Source organism: Seriola aureovittata, chromosome 18 (genome assembly GCF_021018895.1).
Source record: "Seriola aureovittata isolate HTS-2021-v1 ecotype China chromosome 18, ASM2101889v1, whole genome shotgun sequence".
Lineage (NCBI taxonomy): Eukaryota > Metazoa > Chordata > Actinopteri > Carangiformes > Carangidae > Seriola > Seriola aureovittata.
Genome location: NC_079381.1, coordinates 20,575,891 through 20,591,850, shown reverse-complemented (window position 1 = coordinate 20,591,850; position 15,960 = coordinate 20,575,891). Strand labels below are relative to the sequence as shown.

Genomic DNA, 15,960 nt, shown 5'->3' with positions numbered 1-15,960 from the left:
GTGTCTTTTCTCAGTTGAAAAAGGGCTATGAAAAGACAGTACTTGAGATCAACACACCAAAGGTGGAACAGGTGCCGTTTGTGGACATCATGTTCAACGATTTTGGCGGTTCCACGCAGAAGTTCGGATTCGAAGTGGGTCCTGTCTGTTTCATCGGCTAAGACTGTTTACTGAACAAATGGAGAAAAAAAAAGCATATTTTTGTTTTCTCAGAAAAAACAACATTTGAAAAAGAATAGGACAATTGTATTTGTAAAAAAAAAAAAAAAAAGCTACTTTTTTTTTCCATAAAGCAACAAGTATGAGTAAAATAAAATCAAGTTGAGAATACAGTGAAATTCTTTTAGGAATAGAGGAAAAAACGAAATAACCTTGAAACCTCAGTGTGCCTTCTCCATCACATGCAAGTTTTGAAACTGGATGTCAGATCCTGCCTCCTACACAACTCCACACACAGACACAAACAAAAGACACACACACACACACACACACACACACACACACACACACACCTAGCCCCACGCCATCAAACTTGATTTTTGTTTGGTCCCAAGCAACGAAGGCGACCCTGAGAGCTGCAGCCGTTCCAGACGGTCGCAGTATTTGCCATGGACTCCATCTGATTTGGCTCCTTTCTCTTCTTTTAGTTCTGATCTCATGTTTTCCCTCATCTCCCTGGCTTTTTTTCCACTTGTCTTTTTGTTGGTTTGTTTTGCTCATTCACTACAGGAGCTTTTGTTTGTGCATAATTGTCTCCCCATTCTCTTGGAATGGATCTTATATAATATAAATATATATAAATAATTTTTATGTTTGTAAGTACATTCTGTATATTTTTCCTGGTAATGTTTATTGCTTCTGGCTTCAAAACGTGCATGTGACTTTATGAATTGTGAGGTAGGAGATGGTGGATACAGGGATAACATCGAAAAATTGTAGAAAAATATCCAAAGTGAGGAAATTCGACTTGTAAATTAAAAAAAAAGAAGGAAAACAGAAACTAAATTGGGGAAGTCCTGTCTTGTTGCAGTTGTGGAGCACATCTTGTTGTAATTTAAGAACAGAATGGAAATAAAAGACGAAAACAAGCTCTGTGATATTATGTGACAGTTGATTTGCATAACAAAGAAAAATAATAATAATACATTCCTCCTTTTGTGCCCTCTGAGCAGAACACCTACCTTGGTGGCGATATCATTAACTTAATAAACTGCTTCTATTTTATTTTTTTCCTGAAATACTCATCTATCTGACTATGCAATGGGAGATGATATCACATTTAAATGAAAAACACAAAGAAATCAAAACCTAGGTGCTATTTTCTCTCTTCTGTGGTGCTATGTATTTTTCTAGTTTGTGTTGTTTGAATGAAAGGAAATTTGTGCTGATAATATTCCATCACCAGCAGCCCCTTGACTCTCTTATCCACCACATCTGGCGCAGGTGGATCTTTTGCTGCATCCATTTTCTTATTTTTTTTTTATTTTATTTTGTTTTTGTTTTTTGTTTTTTTCATAAATGTCCAGTGGTGGCGTTTGCATGCCGCTTCCCTACATATCCACTCACATGATCAGTGCAGCATGGCGGCGTATGTTATCTCCTGCTTCCGGCGGACCGCACAGATAAGAAAAGTGTCTGACACTTGTACCAAATGTTGGAAATACCGAAAAAAGGAAACTAGGATGGCGCTGTTGGCTTTGCATTATCATTTGCTCTAAGACGCTGCATTTTATTCCCCCACCCCCCCCCCCAGCCCAGCCCCCACCCCCCCACAGCTCTTGCTGTTGGATCATCTGTGCCACATCAAACTGATGGAGTTGACAAATGGGAAAAGTTGTGATTGGGCCAAAGCGTCTAAAGGGATATGGTGCGATGTATGAAATCCTAAACCCTTCCAAAGGTTATCACGTATATATTTAGCTTTAAGTGGCTTGGAATATATAAATTTTTTTTTTCTTCAATATGGGAAACAACTTGAAAAGTGCTGTTTTCTGGATTTAACCACGGTAGAAACAGGTCATCAAATTAGCCACGTGAAAGAGTTTCCTCATGCAGTGTCAGAAAGTGATGGCTGGTCTGCTATTTTTGCCCTTATTGTAATTATGCTCTTTGTTCAAACTATGCACTCTCTATGCTTATGACCACTAGTATCTACCACAGAATTTTAACAGCCCTTCATACATAGGTTCATTTTGTTTCCTTTTTTTTTTTTTTTTTTTTAATCTTCAAATATGTGACTTGAACCATTTCTGTTAAGATAACTCGATATGCTTGTAGATCTTTAGCTTCATTCTTCATTGTGATGCAGTACACCCAAATTTAACACTTCTGCTCTCAATAATAACAAAAAGGACAAACAAATTTTTTGTAAATTTCCAGAACCAGCAGTAATGCTGCCATTGTTTTTGTTTTGTTTTTGTTTTATTTTGTAGATTTTCTGTTCGTTTGTCTGTTTGTTTGTTTTCACAGTCTTGTCAAACCTGTGTAAGGAAAAGAGGATAGAAGATATATTGGTTTTTATGTCAATAAATTCAAGTTTACTGTGGCCATCCACTCTTGTATGTCTTTTGAAGCATTAAAACCTATCTGTATGCATGAAATTGTAAAGTTTTTTCTCTTGTTATAATTCTGTAGAGTGACATGATCTCCAGTCCACGTTTTATTCATCAGGATACATCCGTTTTTTTTCCAATGCTACAGATGAATAAAAAAAGAAAAAAGGTCATGTCCACGATTGTTAAGTGGAGAGAAAATGATGAACTTGTAACTCTACCAAAGCCAAATGTTCGTTTGTAGTATATTTATTGTATTATTTAAAATAAAAAAATAAATGTTAAATGACACCATAGTGTAAGTGTAAGAGGCCCGCTCTTTACATGCACACAGGAAAACAAAAGTTGCTGTCCAGAGGTTATTAATTTACCACATGTTATTCTACACATGAGCTGAGTCATTTTTAAATTGAGGCGTTTGGCCACATCCATTTAAAGATAAAGATGTTTTTTATGTTAACAACATTTGGGCTGTGTGTGTGGAGGCGTGTGTGTGTGTGACAGAGAGACAGAGAATGTGTGTTGAGGCTTGGATTTAGACTATTTAAATGCTAAATAAATGATTGGATGTCTGCTTAAGCTGCATGACGGGTGAGGCTACTATTAATTGCACTGCAGTATGTTTTAATAATGTTCTAGCTCCACAGATACACCACAAGAAAGACGTTCCCAGTGTGCATCTGGTGGTCAGACATGGACTGTCTCCTGCTGATGCCTCCAACAAAGACTGCATAAAGAATGGCCCCGGCTGTAGGCATTTCATGGACAGTGAATGTGTGTACTTCTATCACTTTAAGCTCAGTTTTCTACACTGCCTGCAGCGCATTATGATAAACCAGAAAATATATGTATTATTCACTGTATGTATTTCGTGCAACCTTTTCCTCGGTGATCATTATAATAAAAAGAAATGTGTTTTAAACCCTCCCATGCACCACTAACTTCAATAATCTGTAATCTTTTTTTAAGCTTTGATCAAATCGACGGTGGTGAAGATGACTTGCAGCACTTCAAGTGTCTCATTAGGAGGAAACCTTGCACAGTGCGCATTAAGCCCAGCACAGCAAAGATAAAAAAAATAAAAAAAAGTTGTTGTGCATGATACCGTGATCAATATTTAATGCAGTGTTTACAGGATGGATTTAGGATGATCAGAATGCATGGATTCTACTGAGGCAGCATCCTGGGTGAGTAAAGCAGAAACCAGAGTGAAAAGCTAATTCCTCATCTAAGCATAGACGTACTTACAATGGCAGTGGAGATAAGTGGGGCATCAAAGTGGGTTGAGGAGGATCAGGGGGAAAAAAAAAAAAAACAGGTAGGGATTTAGCTCCCTTCAATTATGGCAACAGGTGATGTGTCAAAAGACTACAGTGTAATAAGCTTGTGAAACATTTTAGAAGAGCAGAGTCAGGATGTAGTGAGGTTTAGGGTGTATGAGGAGGTCACACTTTGGGAGATGCAAATGTGCTCGGAGCAAAGCATCACTCTAGGAATTTGATAATGGAACAAATGTATCAGCAATCAATCAAGAAGAGCACATGGGTAAACTGAAAGGCTTACTTTTACTTCCTGCAATCAAAATCCTATAAAAATATCATCAGCAAAATGTAGTTCAAGTATCAAAAAGCTAAATTTCTGCAGTAAAATGTTGTGACTGACATAACTCAAAGATGTAGCCTGACTCGTTTACAGTTACATAGTTTAGACCAGTGGCTCCCAACCTCTAAAGGGTTGGACTCCCTCCAAAAGGGTCACCAGATGGATCTGATGGGATGTGAGATGGTTAATGGGAGAATAACGAAGCACAAAAGTTCTGATTCACAACTTCATTTTGTTTTACTTAAATCATTGCTTTTTTTAAATGAATTATTGTATAGTTTACCTCTTCAGGCCTGGAACAGTTATTTAAAGGAAATGTTCATCACTGTCTTTGAACGCCACTCTCATGTCTCTATGCAATGTATGTAGCTAGCTTGACGCATAGGCTAACCCCAAGTGGAATGGCAAATCGCTGTCTTTAGCCTATGCTTTGGTTTTTGTTTTCACAGATCAAACAAACATTATATATTGTGTCATAAATGAGCTTAAGACGTGCTGTTAGGTGGATTTTGTCACCTCTGTACAGAACCAAGCTAGCAGTTCCCCCTATTTCTGGTCTTTGTGCTAAGCTAAGTTAGCTGGCTACTAGCTGTAGCTTCATATTTAACATACAGGTAACTTTTGGCAAGAAACGTCTATTCCCAAAATGTCACATTTTTCCTTTAAATGAAACAAACTCTTTGGTGGAACTGCAAACAAGGCACAGACAACTGAAAATGTGACAAATTGCCAAGACTAGATGTTAATTTGTGCAGTAAATATTAACTAGTTAGCATAGATGTGAGCTATGTGTAGTGGAGTGATCAGAACATTTTCCTTTGGAATGTAACAAAATACAAGTTTTATAAAAATGGAAGTACTCAAGTGAAGAACAACTAACTAATTCTTGTTCTTGAGTGTACTACTTGAGTAAATGTACTTACTTTCCACCGTTGCCTGTGGTTGCTAGACTAGGATATATTCTGGATAAGTATAGGCAAATATAAAATCCTCTGGCTGACCAAACCATTGTTATTCAGCACTTTTCATGTAAATTTTTACTCCATTTAATGTCTTATTCTCACCACCTGTAGGCTTGAGGGAACTTGGCTGTACTACTAACAACAGGAGCTATAGAAAGTGCAGACAGGGCAGCAAATTGAGAGATTTTAAGCTCACAAGTTCTGTGGTGCAAAATGTCAGCAATAAACTTTGTAAATGGTTTGGGACTTTTTAAAGAAATGATGGACGATGAATATGACAAGAGGCTTGGATAAACTAGAGAACCAGCTAAAACAGCAGAGGAACCTGGACCCTTGGTGCCGTGGATTTATTGATATACAGTATGTTGGTGGTTCATTCAGGGACTGAGGGAGGCACAGTCTGGGATTACTGCGGGCAATTTCTGAGGCAGCCCAGCAGAACAGGCCACCCGTCAGAATCTAAATGCACTGCAAATGTCTTTGTGGATGTCATTGTTATGGCAGTAAACTTACTTCCTTTACTGTGTGACTGCTTGTAAAGTTAGAAACTCAGCATGTGAGCAGCACATCACGTAGCTCTGATTAATGTTGAGCGTGGGTCGAGGATGTGGTTTCTTCTAGAATGACTCGTTTGGAGTTATGATTGATCCCATCACATTAGAGACACAAAAAAACTGGTATACATCCATTCACACCTTCACAGTGTGCTGCTGCTGTGTGGTCTTGGCCAGTTAGGGAAGAGCTGAAGGGTCAAGCCCCACATGTCAAAAGGGAAATTTGGGATGGAGCCCCCATGCTAATGTGTAATTGCTTTGAGCCTGTGGATCTTCGTCTAACAGGGCCCATTCATAGCCCGACCCTGCCACCACTGACCTACTTACATACGAATCAGATAGTGGAGAGAGAAAGGGAGAATGAGATAGTGTTACAACACACTGACTGTCATATTGGGATATTAATAACAGGCTTTTCCGCTCTAATAGACTTTGAGATTGAGGAGTGGCTATAGTTCAAGATGTTGGTTTTCTAATGCGATTAGACTGGCCACCCAAGCATTACACTTGGCCGCATCTCTCAAATATCAATGCTGGGTTTGTATGCTGTTGTAGTAAGTAAGTTTGGGCCTCATGATCGATTTTTCACTGAAGATTAAATCAAAAAAAGGCACTGAACAAAAACCCACTGTGCTTTTCTTCCATTCTCCATTTTTTGACCCAAACAAAAGTGGCATTAGATGGTTTGAAGCTATCATCTCTGGCTTCCATCTTAATTTGGATCAAAGAATAATGATGTATCTTCCAAAACAAATTGTAATTTAATACGCGATGGATAAAAGGAGCTCAGTGGTCTCTTTGTGTCGGCTATCAGTTTTGTGCACAGTATAAACTCATGGCGAAAGTCAGACAGAGATCCGATGCACTAACACCACACAGCGAATTAAACAGAGCAGCACTTCAGACTAACAGAGATCTTAATCAGACACTGTCAAACAGCCATCACACAGAGGAGCAAGCATTATATAAACAAATAAATTAATCTCCCAGGTGCTTGTGAGCAACTCTCAAAATGGACCAATCAGAAGAGAGCTAGACAACACTGTCAGTTGTTGTTGTCTTTTTTAAGTCCAGCTCTGTTCTGATTGGTCCAATGACTCTCAATCATGCAGATCACAATCACCTGAGTGATGAACTTGATCCTCTATATATTGCTTCTTCCTCTTTGTGACATGTGTTTGATGATGCCTGATGAGGAGCTCTCTTAGACTGAAATGCTGCTGTTGAATGAAATTAGCTGTGAGCTATCAGTGCGGTGTGTGTGTGTCTGACTTTATTTTTTTGATCCAGCAAAGCAGTATAAGTTGTTTAGATGTGTGTCTGCGCTCATCAGTTTCTCTTGACGTGTTTTTATTAACAAAGACGGAGCGAAAAACAGTAAAGAAATGTTTCAGCCTCAAGCCGTCTTCATCGTGCTGTATAACGTCTTGGCAGCCTGTGTTTCTATAATTGACTCCACCCATTCTCACAGCCGCAGGCCCCCCAGGTCATTACTTGATCAATTAAATGATACTGAAAAAGTATAAAGTTCAGTCAAAAAAATCTACTGAATGTGCTCCAACACCAGAACAAGTCATCATGAATGTAAACAAGAGACGATTTGCTCCATGGATCATCCAGTGAAGCAAACCATTTACAAACACCCTCTTTATTTAGACGATGTCAGAAAATACTTCACGAAGAATATAAAAATAATCAGTCACATATATACATTATGGTTAAAGCAGCCAGTGGGGTATATGTGGCTGTGATCTATCTAAATCTACAGTTATACAGATAAGCAATGCAAAGTTTAAGATAGCTTTGCAGCCCATCCTATATCGTTGGTTAGGCTTTTAAATTGCAGCTAAATTCAAATGTTGACCTGATAGTGGTGCTACATTAAATGTCGGGGGGGGGGGGGGGTCACCAAAGTCATTCGGAGACATTGTCAAGAATCCATAAACGTTTGTACAAGATCTTGCGCCAATCCATCCAGTAGATGTTGAGTCAAGACTTTTGGCCTGGTGATGGTGCTACAGGAAAAGTCAGCGGGACCACCAAAGTCATTAGGGTTCGATCTGCGGGCACCATGGACATCTGTGCCAAATTTCATGCCAATACATCCAACATTTGTGTATATACTTCAGGCTGACATTGCCATCCCTAGAGCCATGTCACTTGCATGGCTAAAAAAAACCCCCTGAAATTAGCTCATAAAATATTCAGAGTCGAATTTCTTAATTGTAGAAAATGAACTCCTTTTTACTACTTTTGCTGAAAGCTCAGAAAATACCATGGACATGATCTCAGTGTTGCCAATAGCAGCTGTGGGCCTGGAGTTTTGTATTTGGTCCTGTGGTTTTAGATCAATCCAATTCTATTGTTTTGTGGTTTTTCCCACAGAGTTTTGATGCTTTAAAACTACATGACTGTCTCCCTCCCCCATCTACCTTGCAGACAGACTAAATTGTGCCAGAACCACAACTCTACTTTAACTAAGATGTAGACAAATACTGCAACCACTATGCCAGGGTAGAAGAAGCTTTGATTATTATGGACACAGGTGTTTCCACTTGTTCTGTCTGATTAGACAAATTAGACTTTTCAGGTTGACATGAGGTCAACCTGTGCTTGGTGAACGCGCTCAGGACGGAAACCTTCAAGCAATCTAAAACAAGTACATCTTACTGTTGATAAAAAAAAAAGTAAATAAAAGGATCTCAAAAGGTGCAACAAAACTGCCAGGAGACATGTCAGTCAAGCTCAGTCTGTACACGCCCACGCAGCGCTGAGAGGTCTGACCCGCTAAGTGGTAACACCTGTGTGGGTGTGCAGAGGCTTAAAACAAGTTGCCACAGTCTCCAGAATTTTATTTGTTTGTTTGTGCTTGGTCATTAGTTTAAAGTATTTAATTTTACCCCAGACATTTTTTAAGTTTGTTACCTGCTCTGTAATTCTGCGAGCTTGCATTCACTCAGTTTTAAGACTGGGAAGCCTGTGGTAGCAAATGTAATGAGTTCTGATTTTAAGATTATGATAAGATAATGATCATAAGACTGTCCCTTTTGTCTTTTGGCACACAGAGGTAAAGATTTAAGAAAAGAAGCGTAAAATAGACGTGCAGTGTAAAAGGATTAGAGAAGGGAGTAAAACCAGAGATAAGAACAGACAGGAGAGGATTGCAGCAAAACTAGGAGACAAAAAAAGGAAAGCAGTGATGGGGAAGCGAGGGAGATGTTTGATGTGTAAATGCACCACACACAGCCGGTGATGTTTTCCCTGCAGAAATGCAGGTAAATAACACATGAGTTTGGTTCATATTTAGAATAATATTCAAATAAGTGTCAGCAGATATCATTAGCATGCAGAGAATGAATTAAGTCTCGTCGTCCTGTGCTTCTCCTCATCCTCTCAGCTATTGTCATGCGGGGAACAAACATCTGGGATGTCATTAAATTCAATTCCTCGGAAGATGTGAGAACCTCATGGGTGAAAAAGCTCAGATGTCGCCAAAATAAAAAAATAAAAAAGAGAGAAGTATGAAATGAGAAAGATTAAAGTTTGCCAAATTAGCATAAATGGCACGTTTTCTGTACTGTGTGTCATTGTGGGTTTATAAGAGCTTACAATGTGAGACTGCTTCAAGGAATAACTCTTGGCATAGAATTGATGTGATGAGCTCTGTGCCAAAAAGGAATAGCTAACAATATGACTTTGAACCTTGTCTCAGCAGGAGAGGCTTTGTCCCTCTCATGTAAAACTTAGCACTTGATTTAATTAGATCGTCTTGTTTCGTGGCCAGAAGGAAGAGCATATGGTCCTGCACTTTTTTCCCCCCCTCTTCACTCACATACAGTAGCTCTGTTCTATTTTCAGGATCCCAGCGTATCAGGTTTGAAGCTGCAGGGCTCTCCTCCACGCTTTGGCGGTCCCCTGTAGAGAGACAGGGTCAAAGAGACCTGTGTGGTACAGGACCCAAACAGCAGCCAAGGACGGGCGCGAATTAACAGCATTAATTACTACTCCTAGACACAGTGTGAGCGCAGCTTTTTTCCCCTTGATGTCAGTCAAGAGAGACAAACAAGGACATGGTAAATTATTCAGATAACAAGCACGCTTCTCAGCTGCGCTATTGGTTTGTGCTTTTAAATATTCTTGCAGCTTTATGCACATTTTGTGGCAGCAGTGTGCTGCAATTCTCAGTATAATTTTAAATCTGAAAATTGACTTTAAATAGTTTCCAAATATCAAAACTCCACGGGAAAGGAGAGTCTCATGTGATCATCCATCAGCAGGTCAACCCTTAAATTAGAAACTATGTTTAAACAGCTAAATTGCAACAGCAAATATGTGCTGTGGTACTGGATTATCTTTTCTATTAATGTAACAAGGACGTGTTGTTAAATTTACATTTAAGTTGCGAAACAGATCAGTAAAATGTTCAACCTGAACCTCAGACAAGACTCTGGATGCAAACCACGGTCTCCGTCATTCACATTCACACAACCACCTCGTGGTGACTCAGCTGCTGCTAATAAATGTGGCGCTTCATCTGTTCATTCATTCAAAAAAACACCATCGCTTACGTTGCAAAACATGGCTTACTAGGTCGATGAACAAAGAAGCCAGTATTATTTGTTCTCAGATTAAATCGAGAGGTTCTAATATATGCTATGTTAGCTGTCAGCAAACTATTTCTCATAGGACTCCTTGGACTGTTGTGTCCTCTCCTCTCCTCTCCTCACAGATGGTGCACATCTTCCCTGATGAATAAGTTGGTTAAGCACACGTTGGAAAGAGATGGGTGGCTGCTAATGGATTTGGGAGCAGTGGAAGGCAGACCTGGACAGTGTCAACATTGTGCAGTCGTTTAACATGCAAGTGCGCACCAACGCTCTGTGTTTGCATTTGTAACTCAAGGATTCAGCCAAAGGTTGTAGACACGGTACGAACAAACCTTTTTTGGAGTCATTATCTCTTTGATGGTCTAGAATAATGTGCAGTGTATTATATTTTTTAAAATCTGGGTTTAAAAGGGAAGATTTAGTTTTTAAGAAGAGAGTGACTCACTGAAAAGCCATTATTACAAGATGTTAACTATATTCAAGCGATGGGTCTGTCAAGGAGTACTGTGCATAAATGTCAAAATATTATCTATCCCATGCCAATTATTAGCAGTTTTCAACAAAGTGAGGAAAGATATTATTAAGAATATGTCGGTTTGATTCAGTCATCAGTTCTTCCCTGTTTTCTCGGGTGGGACACCACATCTCTCAGCTCTCCAACAGCATATGTCTAACAGATTCAAATGAATCAGGTGATAAAATCATTTCAGTGTCTGCACTCAACTGAATATTTCATGATGCCCGGCGAAAGCTATCGACAGCACAATCTCACATCCCCCTCTGCCGCACTTTTATTTGATGTTAAATCATTCCTGAAATGACAAAATAGAATCCCGCCTCGGTCATTTGCAGATGCAAATTCTACCACTAAAACACATGCATGAATTAGCATGGAGAGACTTGTACATATATACTCCAGCATGTCTACACTGATTACAGTAATGGTTTCATATATATATATATATATATATATATATATCACAATGCCCCATGTTTCTTTTTAAATATATATTCTATATATCAAAATACAAACAGAAGCCCAAGGCCTTTCTCTGTTGCTCTCTGCAGACACTGGCCCCAATAGCCACTTACACAGAAACTGGTTAGCAGTGTGTTTCCTGCTTGCATGTGTGTGCGTGTGTGTGTGTGTGTGTGTGTGTGTGTGTGTGTGTGTGTGTGTGTGTGTGTGTGTGTGTGTGTGTGTGTGTGTGTGTGCGTGTGTGTCCTATGTCTTTATGTTCTAGGTGCAGCTCACTGATGACTGATTGAGGGCACCAGTGTGAAAGTGTGGGCTGGGTCTATATAAGTTTCTTCTTACTCTGCACATTCTTGCAGCAGCTTTTTATGCCCTTGCGCCGCAGGGTTTGGTGGTCGAAGTCAAAGGTCACGGTGACCTCAAATATGTGGTTTTGGCATCTTGAATGTGGGATCTCAAGAGCACCTTGAGGAAATTTGATGAGATTTGGCACAAACTCACTTCACTTGGACTCAAAGATGATCTGATTTAGATTCTGGTGGACAAAGGTCAAAGTTCAAGGTCACGGTGATCTCATGTTCTTGTGAAATGCATTATACAAGGAACAGCCAAAGGGAATTTCATTACTATACTATTACAAAAAACACATTTTTGGCCGTAACGTTCACAAATTATGACACAATTTAACTCAAATGTCTACAAGGATAAGAAAACTCGGGAACAGGAGGTTGTGACCATATTTCCTGCAACAGTTGGCGGGGCATACAACCGCACGGCAGTAATTCTAGTTTCTTTACCCATTTTGTAAATGAATATCGTAACCTTTTGCATCTTACCTGGAGTCATGTCTCTCCTTCTGTCGCAGCGTTCGAGCTCGTCCTAACGAGTCCCTGTGATATTTCAGTCTGTATTATACAAATAGTCATTTAAATGATTTGTAGCCCTGTCTAATACAATACAGGGTTTGTCAGTGCACGAGTGCATTGTGAATCCGGCAGAGGAAGTCTGATGCTTTCTGTAGTTGAAATCACCTCAAGGTGTAACTTCCACTTTTTTCTTGAGCTTTTAAATAAAAAAATTTAAAAAATGGCTGTGAACCAACCTGCCCAGACTTGATTTTATATTGATTACTCACCTGGAATCATCCACCTCCACCGCATCCTGTCCAAAGAGATAAGTTTAAAAAGAAAAAAAAGGGAAGATTAAATTATGAAAGTGTGAATGTACCACCTGAGGTCACGGCTCACGGAGGTAATTCATCACTGTCATTTCAACATCAACACCTTTCCAGCAGGTCAAGAAGCTTCCTCTGATTAAACATCAAGCAGAGACGCTGGTGCCAAGGAGAATCAAACTAGTGAAGCATCTTTGGCCTGCAGGAGAGTCTTTGCAGTCTGCTAACCAAGACGGATTTCCGCTCAGTCTTATGAGAGACTTTTAATTATGAGGTTATATTGCTCACGGTATTTTAACATTGTTTTTCTGAATGTTTTTTTTTCTTGCTACAAAATAGAAAACTGCAACTTTGTGAATTATTTTGTGTTTGCCCATTTGATAAACCTTATTTCATGCAGTCCAATACAGCAATGCCACAAACTACAGCCTGAAAAAATTACAACTCGGTTGAATTAGCAGCTCTGTCTCAACAAAAACCATTACAAACTTTGCAATTGCGATACTGCAAACAGGGCTAACATATCAGATTTTATTAGATTCCTAAAACATTCACATTGAGTTCAGCGTATTGTTAATGCAACAAAATTCATATTTCAAGCACAATTAGAGTAAATGGATTTTCAGTATTATATGCCATTAGCATCCATGTATTGGGCTACACAGCTGGAATAATAATAATAATGATAATAGGCAGGGAAAAGATTACATCAGATCATGTTCCAGTGGACGTAAACAGATAATACAACAAACGCATGTGAAATGATCTTCATTGAATCTGATACAGGACTTTTAAGCAGAATGATCCAGAACCCTTGTCACACATTTATCTGCGTGTCTAAACAAAAACATTTGGTTTGGTAGTGAAGGCACTGCTCACACTGCTATCATGCTAACCAGCTGGGAACATAGCGGGTCGTAGCGAAGGGTCTTTGGATCCTATGTCACCAAAAACATGCCGAAGCCAACTGCTTCCTCCATTTTGGACCACCACCAAAATGAAACGCTGACCGTTACTGGGTCACTTAAATAAGCATGAGCCATCAGTAACGTTACATTAGTTGGGTCTGTGCCCTCTCATTGCTATGAAAACAAATTATTCTTGAGTGAATTACATCTTCACACAAGCAGCCTCTGCTCTTGTGCTCTGTGTGTTGGAATGACACCAGTGAGCCACTGAGAGGAGTGGTGAGAGTGGACTACTGCTTGTCAAGCTTGTGCTACTCTCAGTCCAGAGCCAGACTGACTGATGGGGAGAATAATTCATCTAATGGTATTAAGTTGACACCGCTCACTGCTGTCATCACTCGTCTCCCCTGGTACCAGCAGCAGCCCAGGCCGCTTGTAACACTTAAACTGCAACATCCTCCCGAACAAGAACACATATGTACATATATATATATATATATATATATATATATATAAATATTACATTACATAATATCCAGGAGGAAAAACTGTACCTTGCAAATGTAATACTGCTGGTTTCCCTCTTTCACTCTGACCTAATCCTGCCTGTCTCACAGTGTCTGAGTGAATCTATTAAACACAAGATGTTTCATGCCACACAGGAAATAACAGAATAATCCCTAAATCGGTCCTCGAACAAAAAGCCTGAATGCGTCTCTACCTGTTGTGCCTTGGCAGCACGACTCTCACCACCCTTGATTCCGTCAAACCTGATTCTGTTAAGAGCTGACTTCACATTACTTTTGTCTGCGCGAGGTGTCATTAACCGTTACCTAAAATGACAGCTGGATTAGGAAATGCCAAGCACACAGCGTTAGAAGTACAACAAAGATATTTCATCATCAAAAACCCAGCTGGATCAAATAAACTTGGGTGATACATCTTTAATGGCGCTCAGGCAGGCATCAGGAAGCATTAACTTTTTAAGGAATAATCCACCCTCAGGTATTCTTACACTCTTACTTACCATCAATCTGTGACACTCCTGTGATGAGTGTTTGTAGGGTGCTTCTGCAGTACATCCACTTCACCTCAACCGCCTTCCATATCTGTTTCATTTCGTGATTTCCTGTTCCCCCGAAAGGCTTTCAACAAATAAAAGAAGCTTTTGTTCTAAAGGATGGAACAAGAGCATATAAATATAGCGAGCTTGCTAATTAGCGCATGCATATTGGTCTATCATTGCTGTCATGCCCTTTTTTTATTCAAAATATATCTTTTGCAGGCACCTATTGTATTCTGATCTGCTGTGGCTGCTGGAAGTGAAGAAAAAGCTCCTTCTTGTCCAGCTGTTGATGCAGCCATCCATTGTCAGCCACTTACATGGGTCTATAGGGTACCTGACTAAATGAGTGGAAAAACATAATGAACGCAGATGCTTCCAGAGAGGCGCACTGCATGGTATAATTAAGTAATTAACATCCAATCATACTCTGTGGCATGTGTGAAAATGCATGTCGCCTTAGAGGGAAGGGGTCACTGCAAATCAATACAAGGTTGTTCTGAGTGATCCACCTTTATCCTATGATGGAACATTCCTATGCTGATGTGGGAGTGGTCTCTTCCAGGCTGACAACGCCCACATCCTCACAGGGGTCAAAAGGGGGTCACTGAAAGGTGTGAATATGAAAACGATGTGACTCATGTGCTTTGAGACTTCGCAGTCATCACATCTCCACCCAGATGAGCAACCTACAGGAGATTTGTTTTTTTCTTTTACTTTTTTTTTTGGACCGACGTGTTCACCACGATCATCAAAACACCAAATGAGGGAATATCTTTCGACTGGTGTTCATCCAAGAGACTTGTGGAATCGATGCCAAAGCACATTGAAGCTGTTCTGGCAGCATGTGGAGGTCCAACACCTTACTAAGAGACTTTATCTTGGTTTTTATCTATTCCATTTGTCACCTGGCTTCAGGGGGGGGGGGACTGACTCATTTTGCTGAGCAGTGCTTCCACTTCCTGTAGAGTCTTAGCTCCATAACCAAATCTCTGATGGGTGAGTCTGGCCATTCTACGAAGAGGAAACTAATTTGGCCATTTGCATCTGTGATCCAATCTTTCTGGTCACTATTCGGAGCTCATGACCACATCTGACACCTGACATCTGACACCTGACATCTGACACCTGACATCTGACACCTGACATCTGACATCTGACATCTGACATCTGACATCTGACATCTGACATCTGACATCTGACATCTGACACCTGACACCTGCGTTACTGCTGAAAAACACCCTGAAATATTTGAACTTCTTCCCTTGGGGGAAACAACTTACTCTTCATACAGAGAGAGCAGTTCAGTTTTCCAGCAGAGTACCATGGCTTCAAACTTGAAGGTCCCCCCCCCCCGCTTTGATATTCTGTCCATGCAGATCAGAATATCCAACAAAGAACAACCCTTGCAGAGCCCAGCACGCACCGAGAACACGCTTGACTTCCTGCTGAGGATACAGACACAACTGTTGATTTATTATTGAGGCAAAATCCTGAGCATTGACGCAATCTTTGAAGAGGGTCCATGTGTCAAGTCCTTTTGGTTTCATTTTGGTGCTCAT

At 40.0% G+C, this 15,960-nt stretch overlaps 1 protein-coding gene across 2 annotated transcripts in view; it reads left to right on the top strand.

The window, feature by feature from the left end:
- The window catches only part of col5a1 (procollagen, type V, alpha 1), a 73,588-nt gene extending 70,740 nt beyond the window's left edge, over positions 1-2,848 (top strand). For both annotated transcript variants that reach the window (XM_056404097.1, XM_056404096.1), the window contains exon 66: positions 15-2,848. In XM_056404097.1, the coding sequence (XP_056260072.1) occupies positions 15-161 (147 nt within the window). In that variant the 3' untranslated portion in view covers positions 162-2,848. The remainder of the gene's footprint in view (positions 1-14) is intronic.
- The last annotated feature ends 13,112 nt before the right edge of the window (positions 2,849-15,960 follow it).